Source organism: Branchiostoma lanceolatum, chromosome 7 (genome assembly GCF_035083965.1).
Source record: "Branchiostoma lanceolatum isolate klBraLanc5 chromosome 7, klBraLanc5.hap2, whole genome shotgun sequence".
Classification (NCBI taxonomy): domain Eukaryota; kingdom Metazoa; phylum Chordata; class Leptocardii; order Amphioxiformes; family Branchiostomatidae; genus Branchiostoma; species Branchiostoma lanceolatum.
This window is the reverse complement of record NC_089728.1, coordinates 3,055,408-3,076,072: the sequence shown is the minus strand read 5'-3', so window position 1 is coordinate 3,076,072 and position 20,665 is coordinate 3,055,408. Positions and strand designations below refer to the sequence as shown.

Genomic DNA, 20,665 nt, shown 5'->3' with positions numbered 1-20,665 from the left:
CTTGGAGATTAGGTTTGCACTACCTGGGTTCTTACTAGTGTCAGATAATTTTATGGGCTTTGTCATTTCTAAGCAATAGAAAGATATGTTACTTGTTGAAATTTTTTGTCCCCCTTGCAGTTTCCTTTTGAATTGCAATCTTTTGTACCCATTTATAATTGTTTATGAAGGGGTTGTCCTGATTTGAACTGAGTTACCTTTTTAACTCAAACTTGTAAGTAGTTGCATGTAAAACCTATACAGGGAAGTTCAATGCCATGTCTGCACCCCTATGTTTTCTCCTTTGGGTGCATCATTGCATCTGAACTGTTGGTTTGTAGCGTGCGTAGTCCAGTGGTTAGCGATCTTACCTCTGGAACTAGAAGCTCCGGGTTCAATCCCGGCTGTGTCGCTCAACCGACATGCACGCTACTGGAAAAGAAGATCGTAGTCCTTAGGACGGGACGTTAAGCCGCGGTCCACTGTTCATTTTGCTTGTCGAAAAGAGCTATGGGAATTTCCCCGGTACAATAAACCTGTAAATACTGTATATAGCGTCTGTCTTCCTGTCACGACCAGTGGAAAATTAGCTCATCTGTTCAGTGAGTTCATTTGAGCTGAACTGGTTCGACATCACTTTCCTTTTTTTTCCCACTTCACATTAAAGTTTCAGTTTCAGTTTCTTGCTTGAGTATTGGAGGATATGTCACGTAGGCGACGATTTCAAACTTGCTTTTGCTTCAAACTTCACAATGTTTTCTCCTTTGGGTCATTTAGCTTTAAAGTTTAGCTGGCACCACGCCCAGGGTTGTTTAACAGTGGGCTTTATTTCACAGGACCCTTAGGGGAGCTGACATTAACTTTCTTGTTTTCAAAGTCCTTGTGAAGGCCTGGGGAGCATCCTCTTCTGCGACTAAAACTGCTTCCGTCAGGGTTTCAGCAGCACAGTTACTTAAAGGATACACCAGTGTTATTTGTTCATTCTCGGATCTGAAAAGTTAAATTATGCTAGATTGAAATATTAACTGCAAAACAGAACCTGAAAGCTGTACTTTGAATATAAGTAATTCTTGATTTGTAAATGGTAACTTTATTTTAGCTATGTTATCGGTCAACCGCTAAAATTTCATCATCGCAAGTTAGTAATTAAACGTTTGAGACAGTAATGTTTGTTCCCACCGCTAAAATTAGATGATGATGATATTATTCAGTAAGAAACTCGCGGGTTATGTTGCAACATAATCCAAATTCCGTTCTTAGTACAAATGTGTTTCTACATACAAGCTTGTTATAATTCCAATAATCACAATATCATTACTCAAGACATTTCGAAAAACTTTGCACAGTTAAAATCCATACTTTCTTAAATCAAGTTAGCCATGTCAAGACATTATCACGTTATGAGTTTATATGCTGTCAACTACTCCCTTTCCCCCCAAACGCTAAAATTACATGTACCAGATTCAACATTAAACATGCATTTACAGTACACAGTTTCAGGGGGTGAATAATTATACAATGTAGTAAGATTCAGGTTTTGCTCCCAGCCTACTGTTTTCCTCTTGACCGCTTGCTAAATCTTCACTTCAAAATGTCTGACTCTGAATGATGTGGCCTTAGCTTTAAAAGTTTTTTTAGAGGAGTGTGGTTGGGTAGAACTGTTGGAACTGGGGAGAAGGAGATTGGTTTATTGGTTTATTGCAATACCCTTTAGACGAATTACGACTTATCTTCCAGGGTTCAACACAAAAAAAAGTATACAAACACAGACATATATACAGTGCAAGATTGTTTCTACCGGAAATACAATTGTTTATTACAGTAGAGGAATGCAGTGATACTTGTTGGATTTTTATCACAGGCCTGTGTTTTTATATACTTCAAGATACATTTGCCACTATTGCATTTTCCATATTGTATGTTTTTAATGTCTAACCGTTACTGAATGACTAAAGATATGTTGCGCATAGTCAAATTTGTTCACAACAAAATTGTCATAAATTGATAAAGTTGTTGCTGGTTATATCAAGGTTAATACGTCTTATTAAACAAAAAAATAATTGATTAGAGATTAAGAAAATCAACAAAAGTAAGCTGAAATGATGACAACTGCAATTCTTTCTAACAAATGACTTAATGTTCGTTATGAGTTATTTGCATGATTAATGACTCCTTGACAGGTGCTTACATGTAGATTTGGTGAGAGCTTTTAATTGTCATTTCTATGAATCATTTTGTTTCTTGAATTTATGAATTTGTTAGTATTTCTTTAAATTTATCTCCTTTTGGGGAAATGCGTATTGCAGGTAATGACTCGATATGCATACCTGTGTGCAATAAATGAGTTAATTAACATGATTAACGAGTTTGGGAACCTGAAATGATTAAGCCTCATCTAAAGTCTTGGTTGTGAAAATAGATACATCGACATGCATATAATATATTGTGCCATGAATTGACTTTGAATCTCATCTATAACGTATAAGCCTGGATACACGTGAGATACTGCAATCTTTTAGCCTTGAGTCCAGCCTTCTTTGCTTTAGTCCGCTACCCAAGCTCCGCTCCGTGCCTTGGCAATCTTTAATAATCTCTTAGTAGATATATGTCTGTTGCTTGTTTTGAGCTTCATTTTGCAGTATTAGGCCACACCAATTTGATTTCTTGATTAACGGAATTTTTGAAAAAATGCAGGTTGGAAAATGAACAGGAAAAGTTTGTACTTTGGTTCACATAATTTCAGGGAGTGAACAGGGACAGGTGCAAGTTTTCACCCCAGCCTTCTTTTTTCATGATTTTTTTCTTCTTCTAAACTTAAAAAAAAATCTATTAACCAAGAAATTAAATTGATGTGGCCTTATGTACATTAAAAAATTAAAACAACTCCCATGGTCTTTATTCCAAATCACATGCTGGCACCAAGTTCTATACATCACTATAGGTAGATATCATCATAGTTTTAAATGTAACGTCTCTATAAATATAATTTCCTTTCTTAACACAGACTTTAAATTCTTGTGCATAAATTTATATATTTTATTGATATTTTTAGTCAATGGTATTTCTCTCGTGTTGAAAGGTTTGTTGTTCTTGGCTTTATTGGGGGAAAACACCAGGGGAAAAAAGGAAACACTAAAAAAAAAGCCAAAACCAACATCTGCTTGGAGTCACTGCTTTTTGCTATTTCAGTCTTAACTTTGCTTGTTAAATTGTTATATTTTATTGATATTCTTGTCAAGGACATTTCTGTAGGGGTGGGACTATTGTTGTTCCGGGCTAAGTGGGAATAACAAAACGAGAGAAACACAGAGAACACTGAACAGTACATACAAACGACCCAATGGCAAATCCCACATCTGCTTGGAAACTGCTTTTGCTGTTTCAATCTTAGCTTTGCTCATTTCTGCACATGTTCAGATGGTATACTGTAAAGGCATTTAAGTTCGCGTGGTTTTTATTTCGTGGCAGGGAGAAAATGGGGTGTTCGCGGCGGTTTTAAGTTCGCGTTTGAAAGAATAGTAGCGCAAGAGCCATATGTGGCCCAAAATACACGAAACTGCCGCAAACATTTCCGCATTTACAGTAATGCAGTCAGAAAAAAATGTCACGATCTTCTCTGCCGATTTCCTGAAACCCATCACTTCATGTCGCTTGCAACAGCCTGACACTTTTTTCGTCAGTACAAGTTCAATTTCAACTGATGTCTTGGTGGGTGTGGCATTGTCGTCAGGATTATAAATAGATTCATGATCCCCCCCTCACTTCTCCCTTTTGCATGTACAGTACATGGATGCTGGTTGTCAGCAGATTCTGCCAGCAGCAGTCCCAGATCAAACTGGGCCCACCCTTCACCAGAAAGCATTTTGGCATTTCAACAGACTTCCCTCAGGGCCCCAACTTCAAACCGTATCCTGCTGCTTGCACCAGGGAGCCTATGTTTTTCATCAGGCCCCCCCTGGGGAACGTGCTGCTGTGATCTTTCTGGTGCAATATCTTTGATTGGGGACCCCTGGGGGCAAGCAACACCCTTGCTTTCATTAGTGAAAATGCCTTGCTTTTCCCCGACGGGAAAGTATCCTTTTACTCTGCACAAAAGTCTTAATTGGAATGGATCGGAACGTTCCAAATCGACCAATGTCTGGTCACAACAAGTTCTTTTCCAGCCGGGCAGCTGTCGTTGGATGATGCATGGCGTGATATACCCGGATGAAAGATTTTGAACCCTAAACCTTGTTAGGATGGATCTTTGGGTGCTTTTATCACCGATATTCAGGGCGGCTCCACAAGAGCTTCGGTGCATAGGGGCCAGGTCGGCTAATCCCCCAGATAGGGGCTAGCCGATGTCTCAGAGGATTACTCTCAGCAGGGTGGCTGTAATTTTCCTCCGTCCTAAAATTGCACAATTACGGAACGCCGAGATTACCCCGTTCGATACAAGTTGGAGTGGAGAGGAAATCCCAGACACAACCGAATAGCTTTTCGATTCCTTCCCAAGTCGAGCTACCAAGAGAGCTGTGGGGAGGGAGAAACTTCTGTTACTTTACATTTCAGGAAGAACGGTTTGCCAGCAGCTATCAGACAGATGAGGCGCTGGGAGAATTCAGACAACCTCCCCCATGGAGCGCACGTCACCCTTGCCCTTATTTGCACAACAGCAGCCACCTCCCTGCGGAGAATCCCATCTCTGCATGGGCCCGTCGCCGTGGCAACCTCTAATCTTGCAGACTATTCAAGCACTTAATATTTGGGCCTCTGCGGGCACAGCTGTAGTCCCCGTAGGGTGTCGGAATAAGCTGGTGTCTCACGAACGCAATATGTTGGAGACTCGGTGAGCCGCGCCCGGGGCGAAAATGCGCGTCTGACAGGGCGACGAGAAAGGGAGCCGTCGTATCTCCGCGAATCAGCGGGCACTTTCGAGACGCCGGATTTGCGTCGCGCGCCGCTTTTTCCTCCCCTCCCGGGGAACGTCACGCTGGTTTCTTGGAATTTTCCCCGTTATCTCGCTCGGCTTGGCACTGCTTTCAAATCCCCCCTGCACAAAACTCAGCCAGGGTTCCTCTACAAGGGGCCGAAAACTGCTGTCAACAAACAGTTCCTAAAATTCAGTCCTTCACACAACTATGATTGTAAATAGGTAGACTCATCAGGGAATATTCCCTGTTATCTTGCCCGACTTGCCACTGCTTTCAAATCCCCCCTGCACACGACTCAGCCAGGGTTCCTCTACAAGGGGCCGAAAACTGCTGTCAACAACTGTTTAAAAAATTCAGTCCTTCACACAACTATGGTTATGAATAAGTACACTGGTTCTGTTAAACGTCTCCAGTTTCTGGAAATATTCCATTATCTCGCTCGGCTTGGCACTGCTATCAAATCCCCCCTGCACAGGACTCAGTCAGGGTTTCTCTACAAGGGGCCGAAAGCAGTCCTTCACACAACTATGAATGATTGTAGATATATAGGTAGACTTTTCAGGGAATATTCCCGGTTATCTCGTTCGGCTTGGCACTGCTTACTCTCCAAGCAGAGGTTGGTGGGGAAGATTCTGACCGTTTTATCATATGCCCCGTTTTCTTGGTGGGGAGAGCGGACAAAAAACGGGGCATTTGATAAAATGGGGCATATGATAAAACGGTCACTATCTTCCCCACCAACCTCTGCTTGGAGAGTAATGAAATCCCCCCTGCCTAGCACTCAGTCTCTGCTGTCAACAACTGTTAGAAAAATTCATTCCTTTTCACAAATATGGTTATGAATATTATAAGTCTCGTTCTGTTAACATTTCCAGTGTATGTTTGCAAAGAATATTGCTATCCAGAGAATCTGCCATTTTTCATGTTGACACCCCTGCCAATGACTGATTGAGCACCCCTCCTTGTAGGGCCAAGAGGTATGGTCCTAAAGTACTGTAAATGCAGAAATTTTTGGGATTGTTTAATGTTTGCAGTTTTCATGGTAACCTCTTCACCGCGAACTTAAAACCACCTGGAAAATGTATTCTGCCTGCCTACCCCTCTGTTTCACCTGGAAACTTAAGACCACGGGGAACACTCTATTTTCTACCCACCCACAAGATTAAATGCCAGTGAACTTAAAGGCATTTACAGTAAAAGATGGGCTCAGTGCACAGGAAGCATGGCAGACTCTGGTGATAAAACTTCTGAAAGGGTCATAGGTCACACCCTGTTCTCTGTGGCACAGCTTAGTGACCTCTCAAGTTCAAATTCCTGTCAAACCTTCTGCCACACATGATTACATGGTCCTACAGTACATGTATAACCAGTAGGGCTGTGTACCTGAATAAAAATTCAGGTGAAAGTTTGGGTACAGGTACAGGCACAGCAGTAATCTCTGTGGAGCAGTTTAGTAACCTTTCAAGTTCAAATTCTTGTCAAACCTTCTGCCACCCATGATTGCATGGTCCTATAGGGGAGGGACCAGGTAATAGAGTTGCGCAGTACAGTGCACGCTGCATACCATTTAGTATTTTGCTAAAAATAATTTTTTTCCTGGTGAAATGTTGGTCAAAATCGTCCAGTTTTCTGCTAGGGAGGACAGAAGAATGTGAATTTTAAAAATCTGGCCAAAATATGTGATTTTTGTCATGTTTTGACCTCGGATTGACCTCTGAACCCTTCTCTGATGGTTGGACTGATATATTGGGAGGGGGGTGAAATCCTGGTCTCATTTTGAACTTCTGTCTGTAGCTCGTTAGAATGCTGGAGTTGAACTCCTGCTTTTTTTACCTAAAGCAACCTGACAAATCCAGCTTTGCAGGGGTGGTAAAGATTTGAGGTTTGAAATGTAGATACATGTGTTTCTAAGTGATTGTTTTTGACGGCTTATCCATGTGTTGCATAGGAAAGTCCATTTAGCGGTCCCTCCCCTGTAGTATAACCAGTATAGGGCTACATATGTACCTAAAGTTAGGCTAAACAAAAATTCAGGTGCATTATGGGTACAGGTACAGCAGTATTCTCTTTGGAGCAGCTTAGTAACCTCTCAAGTTCAAATTCCTGTTAAACCTTCTACCACCCATGATTCCAATAGTCTTATAGTATAACTAGTAGGGCTGTGTACCTGAATAAAGATTCAGGTGCAGGTACGGTACAGGTACAGGTACAGTTCTCTGTGGCACAACTTACATGTACCGTAGTACCCTTCCAAGTTCAGATTCCTGTCAAGCAAGTAAAAGAACCCAACACACTTATGGAGAAGAGTATGGGTTACCCAGTTTGCTTGGCTATAAAAGCGAACTGTAGCAAAACTGCATGCACTACTGTCTATCGATAAAGCATTATGTTTCGCCTCAGTCTGAGCTCTCTTGCTTTACACTTCCATAGACCCTAACATAGCCAATTATATTCAGTACTCCAGTATATTAATAGTCAGACTTATAGCAAAATTTAAGTTTATGATACAGTACCAGTATTATAAACCAAGAATATTCAATACCAGAGTCATCTTTCATTATGCAACCAATATGATATCACCCCGGACTCGAAGGGATACAGATTGGACTCTTCCATTTATAAGAGCCGTTCCTGCACTTGATCTAGTCAAGTTATAGACCCACCCAAGTCCCCGAGTAGGCTGCCGTGAATGGTGATTATGCGCGTGATCGATACCAGGGGTTCTCGCTACCCTTGCAGGCAAACCGTAACCAGAATCAATAGGTTGTCATACATAAAGGGAGGCAATTCTTCCCCATCGATTACTGATACAGACGAGGTCACTCAAGTATCTAAAGACCCGTCCTGAAAATCTACTGTGTGTTTCTGAATAATAGATGGGTAGATATTCAAATCAAGGAATACTTCTTTCTTGAATTACATGTAGGTTAGTATTATATCACAGAACCCTCTTGATTATAGAAAATATGGGACTTTTTGTCTTCCTCTGCTTCCCAAGAAAGAAGTCTCAAACTCAACTTGTCTTAATATACCCAACACTAGTATTTGTTAAGTCTTTTTTTACAATAATGTCAATCTATTGTCACATGTATGTCTCCTTTGTTTCTGCCATGTACTTGCAATTAGCCTTCAGGCATGAACTTGCAAATACACTCTTCCTATTATTTCGTGGGCCATGCAGTATTTCAGACGGGTATTAGGTATGCGGCACGTCGGAAATGCTCAGATCAAACATTTCTCAGTGGAAACGTCGCCCACAAACTGTTCATCCCCTCCCGACGCTCCGTAACTTTCTCCCATCTTTCCACCAATGAGCTCGCTAAAACAGCTGAAAAGTGCGTGATAGGAAAGACTACGGCTTGATACAGCGGCAAGTGTCTCTTCAGGGATGCATCAGCTCAACCCTTGACGACAGCCCTAATTCCCAGTGTCATTAAAGGAGAATTGGAAGAGCGCAATATAACTTCTGGATCCCTTAGGAGGGTCCTTAATCTCCATTGAAATTAATAAAGATTTCTGGAGGTGGCTAAGAGGGTAGCCGAGTTTTTCTCTCGTCTTGATGGATGGGGCTCGTAAGATCCCAAACTGCTGCTCACAGCTAACCTGTTTGACTCAAGAATCCATCAAGAAAGTGTCACACTTCGTTCCGATGTATCTGAGCCAGGGCTGGGTATACCTGTCTGATGGACCGGTGTAGAATTGGTATCCATGATTTTTACGGTACCAGTGTTTCTTGCTGGACTGGTCCGAAAAAAAGACCAAAAACAATGATTTGGTGGACTGGTTTTTGTACTGATTAGGAAAATCAACAATTAGCCGGGTGGTAACAAGTCTTGCGGCTTACCATTCCAAGAAAAGAAGATCCGAGGCTGTTGTTGATATCTCTTTCTAAGCCTTGATTAGTTTCTCACAAGATTTACATGTAAGTTATATTTGCAAAACGTGAAGGATGAGCCTACAGGTGTGCTACGTATACCTAACAATTAATAGTATCAGGTCCAGGTTCAAGTCTGGACCTGGATCTGAATATTTCATACCAGGTAGTCGAAGCTGAATCCGAATCAACCAGTACGCTCCCCTAACCTGAACCGTTTCTCAACTCAACACGTAACAAACGGGTTGTAGTTTGTTTTTTTACAAAACAGGAAACGGGGAAGGCATATATAATATAAAGAAAAATGGTTGCCCTTCATGCATAAGCGGGCGACTTCTGTAGTTCTTCCTGCAGATTAGCTGTGCCGCGTTTTGATTGGTTCCCTGCGGGAATGCGGATGATATTTTAAAAAGCTCTCACCCAGGGTGTGAAAGGGCCCCCGTTGTGGCGCTACCGCCTCCCGAGAGCCGCCTAGCGCTTTGATCATTCGGAATATTACCAACTGTGGGGGAATTGACATTTTCGGATGCAGCGCGGCGTCTAGTCTTGTGGAAAATAGCGGTCCGGAGAGGGCTCTATCTTCCTTTTGTTCTCCTCTCGACGGGACGCAGCCTTCTTTTAATCACGACGACGAACAGGCGTAGCCGCCTTTCCTACCTCCCTGAGGTACAAGTAAGACTTCACTAAGTGTGTCTCCCTCTCCCAGATCTGAGAATCATGCAGGGGACATTTTCCTGTTATATTCCCCCGATTGGAGGTATTGCCTCTCATGGCTTCCGCGAGATAAAAGTTGCAGAACTTGGTGGTAATAAAATGGTTCTCTGAGGATGCGCTGTAATGAAAGCAATCCTTTTCTGCCATAAGAGCAGCGTCTCTAATGGGGAGCCGGCAAAATTAGAATGTCGCTTGATGGATCATTTGCATCTCATTGTTGCTCTCCGAAGGATTCGTTAAACTGAAGAATATTGGGCGGGGATGGAAATTTTGTGTGCTTGAAACTTGTCTTTTGACTTATCTTTTGTCAATTTTGTATTGTTTATTAGTATTATTTACTTTGTTCAATAGCAGTCCACTGCTTTTACTTTGTTTAATACTTCTCGTTTACTGTACATTCATATTCATGTATGATTTATCAAGTTATGGTAAATTCTTTATTATATTGCTCTCATGACCTCTATGTTGTTTCATTTTGTTTATCATCCAACTTATTTCCTTCTATAACTGATCAACTGAAAATGTTATGATTTGATAGAGGGAGGCCTTTACATAAGCTGAAGCTTTTTGGCCTGCCCTGCACTGTTTTATTATCTTTGTATTTATTTATTTCTTATGTATGTATATTTTTAAGTGCAAAATAAATAAACAATAAGAAAAACAAAGACTGTTGGTGCATCTACATGTAGATATTTGTGCAGGGTTTCATACATGGACACTAGTATACAGCATATTCTTCAAATTTAAGTGTCAGAAAAGGTATTAAATCTCTGTCGTATTACTTGTTTCAGATTTAAAGTTGGCAAATATTATATCTATATAGCATATTCTTGACATTTGAATGTCTGCAGAAGTGATAAAACCTCTGTTGTATCACTTAAGTCTTGTTTAATGTTTTGAAATCAGCAGTTGAATTTCAGAGTTAAGCTCTGAGGATAGTCAGTAAGGTTTGCAATTAGGTTTTGATGGTCTTCTTCTTTATTAAATGCTGCATTTTTTTTTCTGTGCACTTAAATTAGTCAGTTGGTGCGCCTACAGTCAAAACTGCCTAGGAAGACCACTCGGGACTGATAAAATCTGCTATATATGGACAGGTGGTCACCATAAACAAAATCATCTTAAGGGACCACCAAAAAGTGGTCACATCGGCCAGGCGGTACCTACATGTATGTACTTGTAGTTGTACAGGTTTGACCGTACTCATAGAATTTAAAAAGGGGCAAGGTAGGGCTGGCCCAAGATAATTACATTCTCAGCAGACAATTTCGGCCAAAAGACAGCAAAACAATACAGCAAGAATTTTGCTATCGCTGACAACAATGGCCAGGTAGTCTCTTTTGTAGAGGTGGTCACTTGTACAGGTTTGACAACATACTCCCAAGAATGACTTTCGAGCCCTGTTGGGGGAATTCCCCGGTTGGCTGGTGGCAGGAAGTCACTGCGACCTACTGCGTCAATGACAACTTTTGGAATGGATTGTGTGTCTGAAGTTCAAGCGTCCCAGTTTGATCCGACAGGGGAGGGGGAAGCAGTTTGCAGAGGGCACTACCAAAGGGCGGCCTATGTGTACCCTGTCTATGGGATAATGAATGAATGGGGTACCATATAACTTCCATGCATTTTTATTATAGTACACCAATCTTCTTGTCTGTGTGTTTTTTTAGGTAGATTCATACGTACTGTTATCTTGTTTAAGACTAACAGCTGTAGCAACTAGTATAAGTGGAAAACTTACTGAATTTGCACTCTCGTTGATCATGCCCAAACATCTTCTTGTCTCTGTTATATTTTTTCAGTTGAATCATCAGACTTGGGTGTTATTTTGTGTAGTATAGACGTAACAGCAGTACCAATCAGTATAAGTGGAAAATTTACTCACCTTGCACTTAAACATTACTTATCGTTAATCATTCCCAAACTTTTCCAAGGCATGTTGACTATGAGCTGTAAAGGATGACAATGAAATAATCTTGAGATGGTTTACAATTACAGTGAGTTGACAGTGTTGATCTTGACATTACAGCTGTTTAGATTCATTGCCCAAATTTTTTTAAAAAGTTGAACGTTAAAGTCAGACGGTGCATAGGGCGGCGCCCATCTCCATTCCAGTAGCCCTTTGGCCACACACCTTTGTAATCACTACAACAGGGGGCTAATCCACTGGTAAGGGTGTGTGTTTAACTTCCATACTCTTTCCCAAATGCTGAGTGATAAGCAGAGAAAGCAGTATGTACCTTTTTTTTTGGTATGATTGGCCGGGGATCGAACTCTCGACCTACCGTATGCAAGGCAAACATTATCCATTAGGCCATTGCACCGGTACCCAAAATTTGCCCCAAATGTACCAAAGTATTAATTGTATCATGTTACAAATTTTTACTAATACAATGATAACGGAAAATTAAATTTTTGTAGGATCTTTCTGTCTATGAGAATTGAACCTGGTGGGGGTCATGCTGTCCAAGATCACATAATTCATCTACGTAGTACACTGTATGTGAACACCTCGACCTGGAAACATGTTATGAGTTGAATCCTCTTCATGGGGACCACCTGTCCATCGCGACCGTTTTTGCTCGGTCCCCCGGGTGGTCGCCTTGGGCAGGCTTTGAACATCATTTCAGGGGAAATGGGTTGCACTTTATTTACAGTTTTTTTTGCCAATTTTTTTTTCACGCTCGCATCAGTTTTGGGGTTCCTAAAGAATGATATCCACATTATCAAATCAACATGGCCTCACTGAATACTGGAAGTTGGGAGGATGGCTTTGTGTCAGGGAAAAAGGAAAAAAAAATCATGGCTGCCTATTGGCTGGCCCCCTTGGTTCATGTACATATGTAACACACAATGTAGTCCACATGGTGCCACATGAAAATGGATTATGAGCTCAATGAAATACTGTTTAATTAGCTGAGAACCAGAAACTAGGGATTGTGATTGCAGAGTCTCGGCAAATTCACATCCATCTTTAGTACCCCTCAGTAATTAATTAGAATTTAGAGCTATATAACAATTAAGACGTAGAGCTTTTGACAAGTTACAGATTGCTTGTACACTGTAAATGTTGAAACTTTTGCTTTGGTTTAATGTTCGTTAAACTTGTGCCTTTCCCAAGGGCACGACATCGATGGCGTCAGGGGATTCGAACCCGGGACCACTTGGTTCTGGGCCGAACACCCTTCCCCGCATGGAGCGGTTGCTAGCCCTTCCGCTTTAAACTGCTCGAGGGACCTCTTTGCACTGGACCCCTATTACACGCCCCATCCGTAAGACGGGTGCAGCCCCAACTGAGATGTCATGTCCCAGGACTTAAACCGGGGTCTCCAAGTTCCAAATTAGAACCAGTAGTTTAACTGTGAGGCTGCTACCAGTTGAGCTACAGGGACATCGCTATTGTAAAGATACCTACGTTTTTAGACAGTTTAGAATTATCCTTTGGTCAATTGCCAAGTGATTCATCAAAAGTATTAGGTACAAATATCTATCATTCTGCCATGGAGGAATTATATTGCTTAACAAGGAGATCAGAGGATTTAGTTTTGGGCGCTTCACGGATTAATTGGTGGCAAATCTTCGACTCACCAGTCTTCAATCACCCAACAGACATACATTTGTACGTGTATGATTCTGTGAGGAACAGGCATATTTCATATTTTGAATGGGTTGTAAGAGAACAGGGACCAGCAATGCCATGCACAATAGGCCCCTTGATGTAGTTTCAAGGTGTGAATTTCTCCTTGATGGATTTATTTTCGGAGGAAGCTTTTTTCCTTCGAGGTTTACATCGGACTACAGAAGAAATGCACCCTTCAAAATCTGACCAGAATTTTTGATTCCTGCTATTTCTTGGTTTACCATAATTATACATACCTGTGTATAAATACCGGTAGACCCAGAACAATATGGCGCAATCCATTTGTTGGAGGGGAAAATATTGTCATCATTAAAGTCGTTGATGAAGGTTAAACATCCAGGTAATAAGATAACAGTAGCTCAAGCAACTGGATAGATTTTGGAAATTCTATCCAGTTGCTTGAGAAAATGTTTTCTTCCGCATCATTCAAGTCTTTTTTTCTAGTTTTTGGCACTCGGCAATGCTCTGAATGCTGGAGTCAAATACCTGACATACTTTCTTATGAACTCACTGTATTGCCTTATTTTCCCACAGCTTCCAGATTTGCTCGTCCCTGTATATATGGTGTAATAGAGAAGATACCGTGGCTTCTGCATTGTGTCCTGCCACCTGTCATGTTTATGACAAAGTGCAGATGCTGCAATCTTTTCTTTGATGTTCTGAATTTGACAAGAAGATTACATACATTTGTACTTGTCCATTTATTATACACAATGTCAGCATACAGCAGATATGTTTGATGCTGTGAGTGGAAAAACATGCTATTCCTTTTTAAATAGGATATGCAATACAAATAACATGGTCATAAAATGCCTGTTAAAATCTGCCATTCTACTTTTTGATAAATGTATACAACTTGTTATGTGCTAAGTATATTTGTATGTGTATAATGTTCTTGTGGGTCATTACACCTGAAAAATTGGACCTCTCACTGTGAACCCAACGTTAACATACTAGTATTTTGTCTGCCATTGTGTAACAAACTGCAAGCTCAAAGATAATACTGCGCTGTCTTGATTTTAGCAAACTTAAAAGTCGCAAATAAACATTCAAAAGTCTCCTCTTTATCTCCCCAGATGTGGAGACCATGGTGCTGCGGAACCCGTGGGGTCAGGCACCCATGGAGGTGACCGAGGACAGCCTTGATGGTGTGGAGTACCTGGATGAGGAACTGGAGGGCGTCCCCAACGGCCCGTATCCGTGCCAGTTCTGTGAGAAGACCTTCTCCAGACTCACGTATCTCAAACGTCATGAACAGATTCACAGTGACAAAATGCCCTTCAGGTAGAATATATGTTTCCTCATTACCCCGTAATTTTAATGAATGAATGAATGAAAGACCTTTATTGTGCATTCATGCCCCGAGGGGCTAGGTACAGGTCGTCTAACTTAACACATGGAACATACAAGAACATAAATACAACAATACAAGCTGTAAACATATAGAGTAGACAAACGTGTTACTAGTATTAAACTAGTCCAGTTGAGTCAACTTCTTCTCGCTTCTTTGTACATGTGTAAATGTATGAACAGACAATATTTCTAATACAAGGATTATCCAGGCGTAATAAGAAATATGAATTTGTCTGTTGCATTAAGATGTTCGAAAAATGGGAATTTTTCTTTAATAAGGTTAAAAAGTACACTTATTTTGCTATCGTATAATTTACAATCTAGAAGTGCAGCCTTCACACAATTTTAATTCAATGGATGTCAATAGTGCGGACAAAAGCGCTATTGCCTTGAGCCCTCGCGCAATAGGACACAATGCATGCGTAATGCAAAGTAAAGTGTGTGTCCTTCTTTTTCCCCTTTTATGAGAAATATTAAATGTGTTTTGCTACAAATGGCTCAGAGCAACTTTAGAAGGTGGAAGCTTTGTTAGATTTTTTTAGATGTGAAAAGTAAGAAGATTTCTATTTTAAAGTCTTCTTGGTGCAGACAGATTAAATTCATAAACATGAAGTTTGGCCTGTGAAACAAGCTACTGACGAAATGACTTGCATTAAGAGATTAGAATGTGCAGAGACCATAGTTTTTGTAGTCATATACATCTGAAATGAATAGATATAAATCATCTTTGATAACTTCATTTTGAATATGAATATTTCTTTATGATCGCTGTAGTTTAAGTGATAAATACCATAAGACTGCAAACCAGTACTAGTGCTTTAGGACTGTCTAGATGTACAGATACAAAAAAGGCAAAGACATTTGTTTATTTCCTGGGTGAAGTATGCATGGACGGTGCTCTTGATCTTGAACAGCAGGTAGCAGAAATCTTTTTAATCATTTTTGTATTAGGATGTGATTTTCAACATTTTATTTTTTATAGAAATGAGACAAAAGAACACCATTTCAACATATACATGATTATAGTCAGAAAATTAATTTCTTCTCATTCGATTGGTTTGAGTTTTGTTCTTTTTGTTTTTTATTTTTGTTGTTCTACACTGGATGTGAGTATAAAGATGAGGCAAGAGAACACCATTATTTTCAACATTTAAAGTCTTGAAATTATTTTGTTTTTATATAATTGTTTTAAGTTCTTCCTATTTTAATCCTGTTTTCTGTTTTGTTTCTGTTGTTTTCACACCAGATGTGAGTACTGCCTCCGGTTGTTCAAGCACAAGCGCAGTCGTGACCGCCATGTCAAACTTCACACGGGCGATAAAAAGTACCGCTGCACTTACTGCGACGCTTCCTTCTCCCGCAGCGACCACCTCAAGATCCACCTCAAGACCCACAACTCCGACAAGCCCTACCGCTGCATCATCTGCAACAAGGGCTACACGTCCGCGGCCACGCTCGCCGCCCACGCACAGACGCACCACAAGGTGTCCGACAGGAAGGACGAGTTCCGGTGCTTCCAGTGCGCCGAGACCTTCGATTCGGCGAGCGGTCTCCAAGGACACGTCGTCACACACGACCAGGGCTCCCGCTCGAGCAAGAAGATGATGCAGTGTAACTACTGCGCAGAGTTGTTCGGCTCAATGGAAGTGCTGATCGAGCACATAGAAGACAGCCACGCAAAGGACAGAAGAAACAAGTGCCCGCTTTGCTCCGAATGTTTTCTCTCCGCGGAGAAGCTGCACGAACACATGGAATCGCACGGAGAGGACGGCTCCGTACACCGCTGTCCATACTGCCCCAAACAGACCTTCCCCAGCATCGCAGTTCTAGAAATTCACCTCCGCACCATGCATGGAGACAAGCCGGTGTACGGCCACCTCTGCCAATACTGTAATAAGGAGTACCCCACCCTGATCAACCTGGCCAATCATATAAAGTGTGATCACCAGAAAGAAGCACTGGGCACTGATTTCTCTGACACGCGGTATCCCTGCGATTACTGTACAATGGACTTCGGAAGCGCATCTCTACTCTACACCCACGTGAAGTTTGTCCACTCCCTGTCAAAGTCTTCGCTCAAAGAGGACAATGTGGTGTACTGCCCACAGTGCACAATGGGTTTTCCAACCATGGAGTCATTCAACGAACATGCAGAAGAAGTCCACGGTGCGTCAAGTCTCTCCCCGATACCCAGCTCGACGAACAGTGTCTTGAGTTCGCTCCTGAATGAAGGGAGCATCAACCTTCCCTTGGAAGAAGGCCTGAGGTACCCGTGTCCTTATTGTCCTGAAGGTATGAATCTCTTCTCCAACTTCGACCTGCTGCGAGACCACGTCCAGGAGCAACACGGGACGAGGACGCAGTGCTCGCCTGTTGGAAGCACCCCTCCTGCACACACCGTTACCAACTCAAAGGACGAAGCGAAAAAGCCAAGTCCAGGCATTGTGGAGACAGGGAGAGAGAAGAAACCACACTCGGAAGATAAGAACTCGATAGAGAGAAACGGGTTCTTCTGTTCACAGTGCGATGTAAGCTACCTGACGCTAGAAGGCTTCCAAACTCACCTGAAGACGCATCTCGATATGCTGCTACAGAAGCACCCGTGTCCGAAATGCGGGGTGGAGTTCACCTCCGAAGACCAGATGCTCCAGCACATGTTGGAGCACTTCATGACGGTTGCCACCGAGTACGGCTGCCAGACTTGCGAGAAGACGTTTGCCAAGGCGGACGACTTGCAGAAGCACCTGTTTGACATCCACGCCCATCATCTGTACCGTTGTTCGCTCTGTAAAGAGATGTTTGATTCCAAAGTCTCTATTCAGGTCCACTTTGCCATCAAGCATAGCAACGAGTGTCGGCTGTACAAGTGCACCAAGTGCTGGGGAATGTTTCCCTCAGAGGGTGAACTGGTGGCCCACATCAAGACCACCCACCTTCACAGCAAGCCCTTCCGCTGCATCTTCTGCCAAGAGGCGTTCGGCTCCGACTTAGAGCTGCAGTGCCACGTGACCACCCACAACAAGCAGTACCAGTGCCACCTGTGCGAGGCGTCCTTCCACGTGCAGTTCCTACTCGAGAAACACGTGCTGGAGAAACACAGCTGTCCGATGGAAGACGGCAAGAAGGGGGCCAGGAGCGAAGAGGAGTCAGAGTCGCAGAGCAGTCCAAGCACGAGTACGAAGAACGACAGCGAGGAAGCGACGGAAAGGGTAAGCCTCGATGAAGACAAACTGGTCTACAAGTGCGACGTCTGCGACGGAACCTTCACGTCGGAACGGAAGCTGAAGAACCACCGCTGGTCGATCCACAAGCTGAAGCCCCACCACAAGGGCAACAAGGATCTTCTGTTCCGCTTTCACTGCGGGGTGTGCTCGGCGGCCTTCCAGTCGGAGTACGGCCTCAAGAAGCACCTCAACGAAAACCACCAGAACAACACGGCCAGCAAGGTGCTCCTGGAAGGGATGAAGGATTCGCTGTCCGCTGGAACCCCCCCACAAGGGTCCATGTGTTTCATCTGCATGCAGCTCGTGATGACCGAGGAGGAGTTCGTGCACCACTGCAAGGAGCACAATCCCGACATCGCGAACGAAAGCGGCGGGTTCAGGTGCGTGATCTGTCTCCAGTTTGTGCCGAACATGACGGAGCTGAACCACCACGCCGCCGTGCACCTGCTTGCGGCAGGACTAGGCTCCCCTTCCTCCATGGCTGTGTATATCTGCAGCACTTGTAAGCGCGAGTTTACGTCGCGAGCTCATCTTGTGTCCACCTTGAAGTCGGGGTCGCCACCCAGCTACATGTGTACAGATTGTCTTAAGGAGGCCATCGAAGACAATTCTGACGAAAGTCTTTTAACCGAAGTGTCGCCTACCAGCCCCCGAACTGTTGTCCACTGCTCGAAGTGTGAACTGAAGTTTGAGACGGAGAGAGAATTGGACCTACACTTTACGTCGTCACATCCACCAGACAAGTCGTATCAGTGTATCAAGTGTCAAAAGACCTTCGCGACGGAGTTAGAGATCCAAATCCATGTGACAACCCACATGATGGAAGAGGGGACCGTCCACGAATGCAGCTTGTGTAGGGGCGTGTACGATTCCCCTGCAAAGTTGCAAGCTCACCTCATCGAACACACATTCCCAGATAAGAACTACCAATGCCTGATATGCGGGGGAAGATTCGCCACGGCACAAGACATTCAAAGTCACGCAATAGACCACGGCCCTGATGCAAGAAAGTACCACTGCCCCCATTGCACTTTGACGTTCTTTTTCGAAGCAGAGTTGCAGAACCATCTGCTGAGTCACAGCGAAGTCACCCCTGGTAATTTCCAATGCCTCGAGTGTGGGCAGATGTTTAACAATAATGTAAATCTTAGTAACCACCTGAAAATTCATGCCTCGAAGGACAAGACCCTGAAGTGTTCCCTGTGCCCAGAAGTGTTCAACTCAACGGGGGACATGCAGCATCATCACTTCTCCAACCATAGCGAGTCCGACCTTGGGACGGCGAAAAAGTCCTTCAAGTGCAACCAGTGCGACAAGGTGTTCCCTTGCATGAGCAACCTTCAAGGTCACATGCGCATCCACACGCAGGGAAAGAAGTTCCCCTGCCCCGAGTGTAGTAAAGTGTTCGCACTGGCCCGAAACTTGACCATACACATGCGGTCCCACTCGGGGGAGAAGCCCTACCAGTGTCCCCTCTGCGAGAAGAGGTTTGCCAGGAAGGAAAACCGCAAGGTCCACCTTAAGTCCCACAGTGGGGTCAAGCCGTTCATGTGTCCGCACTGCGGCAAGATGTTCTCGCGCAAGTGCCACGTCAAGGACCACATGCGCACGCACGCGCTTCCCACCATGCACCAGTGTCCCGCCTGTAGCGAAGCATTCACCATGGAGAAGAACCTGAAGAGGCACATGAAGAAGGTCCACAAGTTAGATGTGTCAGAAGAGGAGGACCAAGACTGAACTGTATTCCAAATTCCTAAAATAATTTCATCAGGTTGGTTATACAATAGGATATCGGAGGTTTGTTGTTGACATAAAAAAAAAATCGAAATTAGATAACAAAATATTGTATCAAACTCAGTGCACCTCCAATATAGAATGTATTTTCTTCTTGGCCCTTTGTCTGCTTATACATGTAACATTAGTTATCATAGATTGATATGAGGCCCCCAGAAGGTACAAATGTATTAGCATTGTTTGGGATGTACATTTCTGTACAGTGTATGAAATTTAATCTTTAGCTATCAACAGAACATTCTATCAGCCAAGTAGATAGAGAGGTAATGCTTTAAAGCTTGTCGTTCGGTGAGTTTTATCTTCAAAGTGATATTTTATTACACTGTATTATGATGATGTCAATGAAGTATTCTGATGGAGTAATATGACGATATTTCAATAATATAACCTGCATCGCAGTAGTATAACATGTCAGTAATGTCCTGGATAAAGAATTTTGAAAGTTTCAAATTCTCCAAAAGTACTGTGTAAAAATGAAGACTTGTTCTACCACTTCCTATATTCCAGTTATACATTTTGATGATGGTGGTGATAATGATGTTGGTTATGTTGAAATCAAAGTACTTGGGTTTGGTTATTTCTTTTAAATACAGTACTTGTTATCGCTGTTTAGAACCAATGCACATCTACCTGTAGACTAGCAGCTACATGTAAGCCCATAGGACATTGTACTTCCAAAATTTTGCGAGAGTAAGTTGATAGATAGTATGGTTAAGGCATAGTCATAGTTGTTTTGTCTCCTGAAGTGTAAAAACTTGTAAGATGAAGGTGCTAAGCACCAATAGTCTATTTTGGCCAGTACAGTTGCATTGATATAGTAGTTGATGGTATATATGTGTGCCAAATGTGCAAATTTAGCATATTGAGCCCAAACATCTAAAATGTACATTGTGTTTACTAGTATACTAGCTTCACGTGTTCTGGTTACTTGTCCCACTTTGTATGAACAGTTTTGAATGTACTTTTAATTTAGAAGGCTTTAAGGTAGGCTAATATACTATTGAATAAGAGTATTTGTATTATTTTTGTATTATACTGCTACAAGAAGGGATGCTATGTTAGGTACGGCAAATGGATGTATTTACAATTGCTTATAAGGTGCTGTAGTATAAGAAGTTAAATCAAAGGACTTTATGTAGTGTTGAATAGTAGAATCCTTTGAAAATGATGGTAAAGGGTA

General features: G+C 42.5%; 1 protein-coding gene across 3 annotated transcripts in view; it reads left to right on the top strand.

The window, feature by feature from the left end:
• The window catches only part of LOC136438563 (zinc finger protein 423-like), a 34,198-nt gene extending 13,533 nt beyond the window's left edge, over window positions 1-20,665 (top strand). For 2 of the 3 annotated variants that reach the window (XM_066433407.1, XM_066433409.1), the window contains 2 exons: window positions 14,191-14,398; window positions 15,714-20,665. In XM_066433407.1, coding sequence (XP_066289504.1) covers window positions 14,191-14,398; window positions 15,714-19,428 — 3,923 coding nt within the window. In that variant the 3' untranslated portion in view covers window positions 19,429-20,665. The remainder of the gene's footprint in view (window positions 1-14,190; window positions 14,399-15,713) is intronic. The other variant, XM_066433408.1, reaches the window with a different exon arrangement.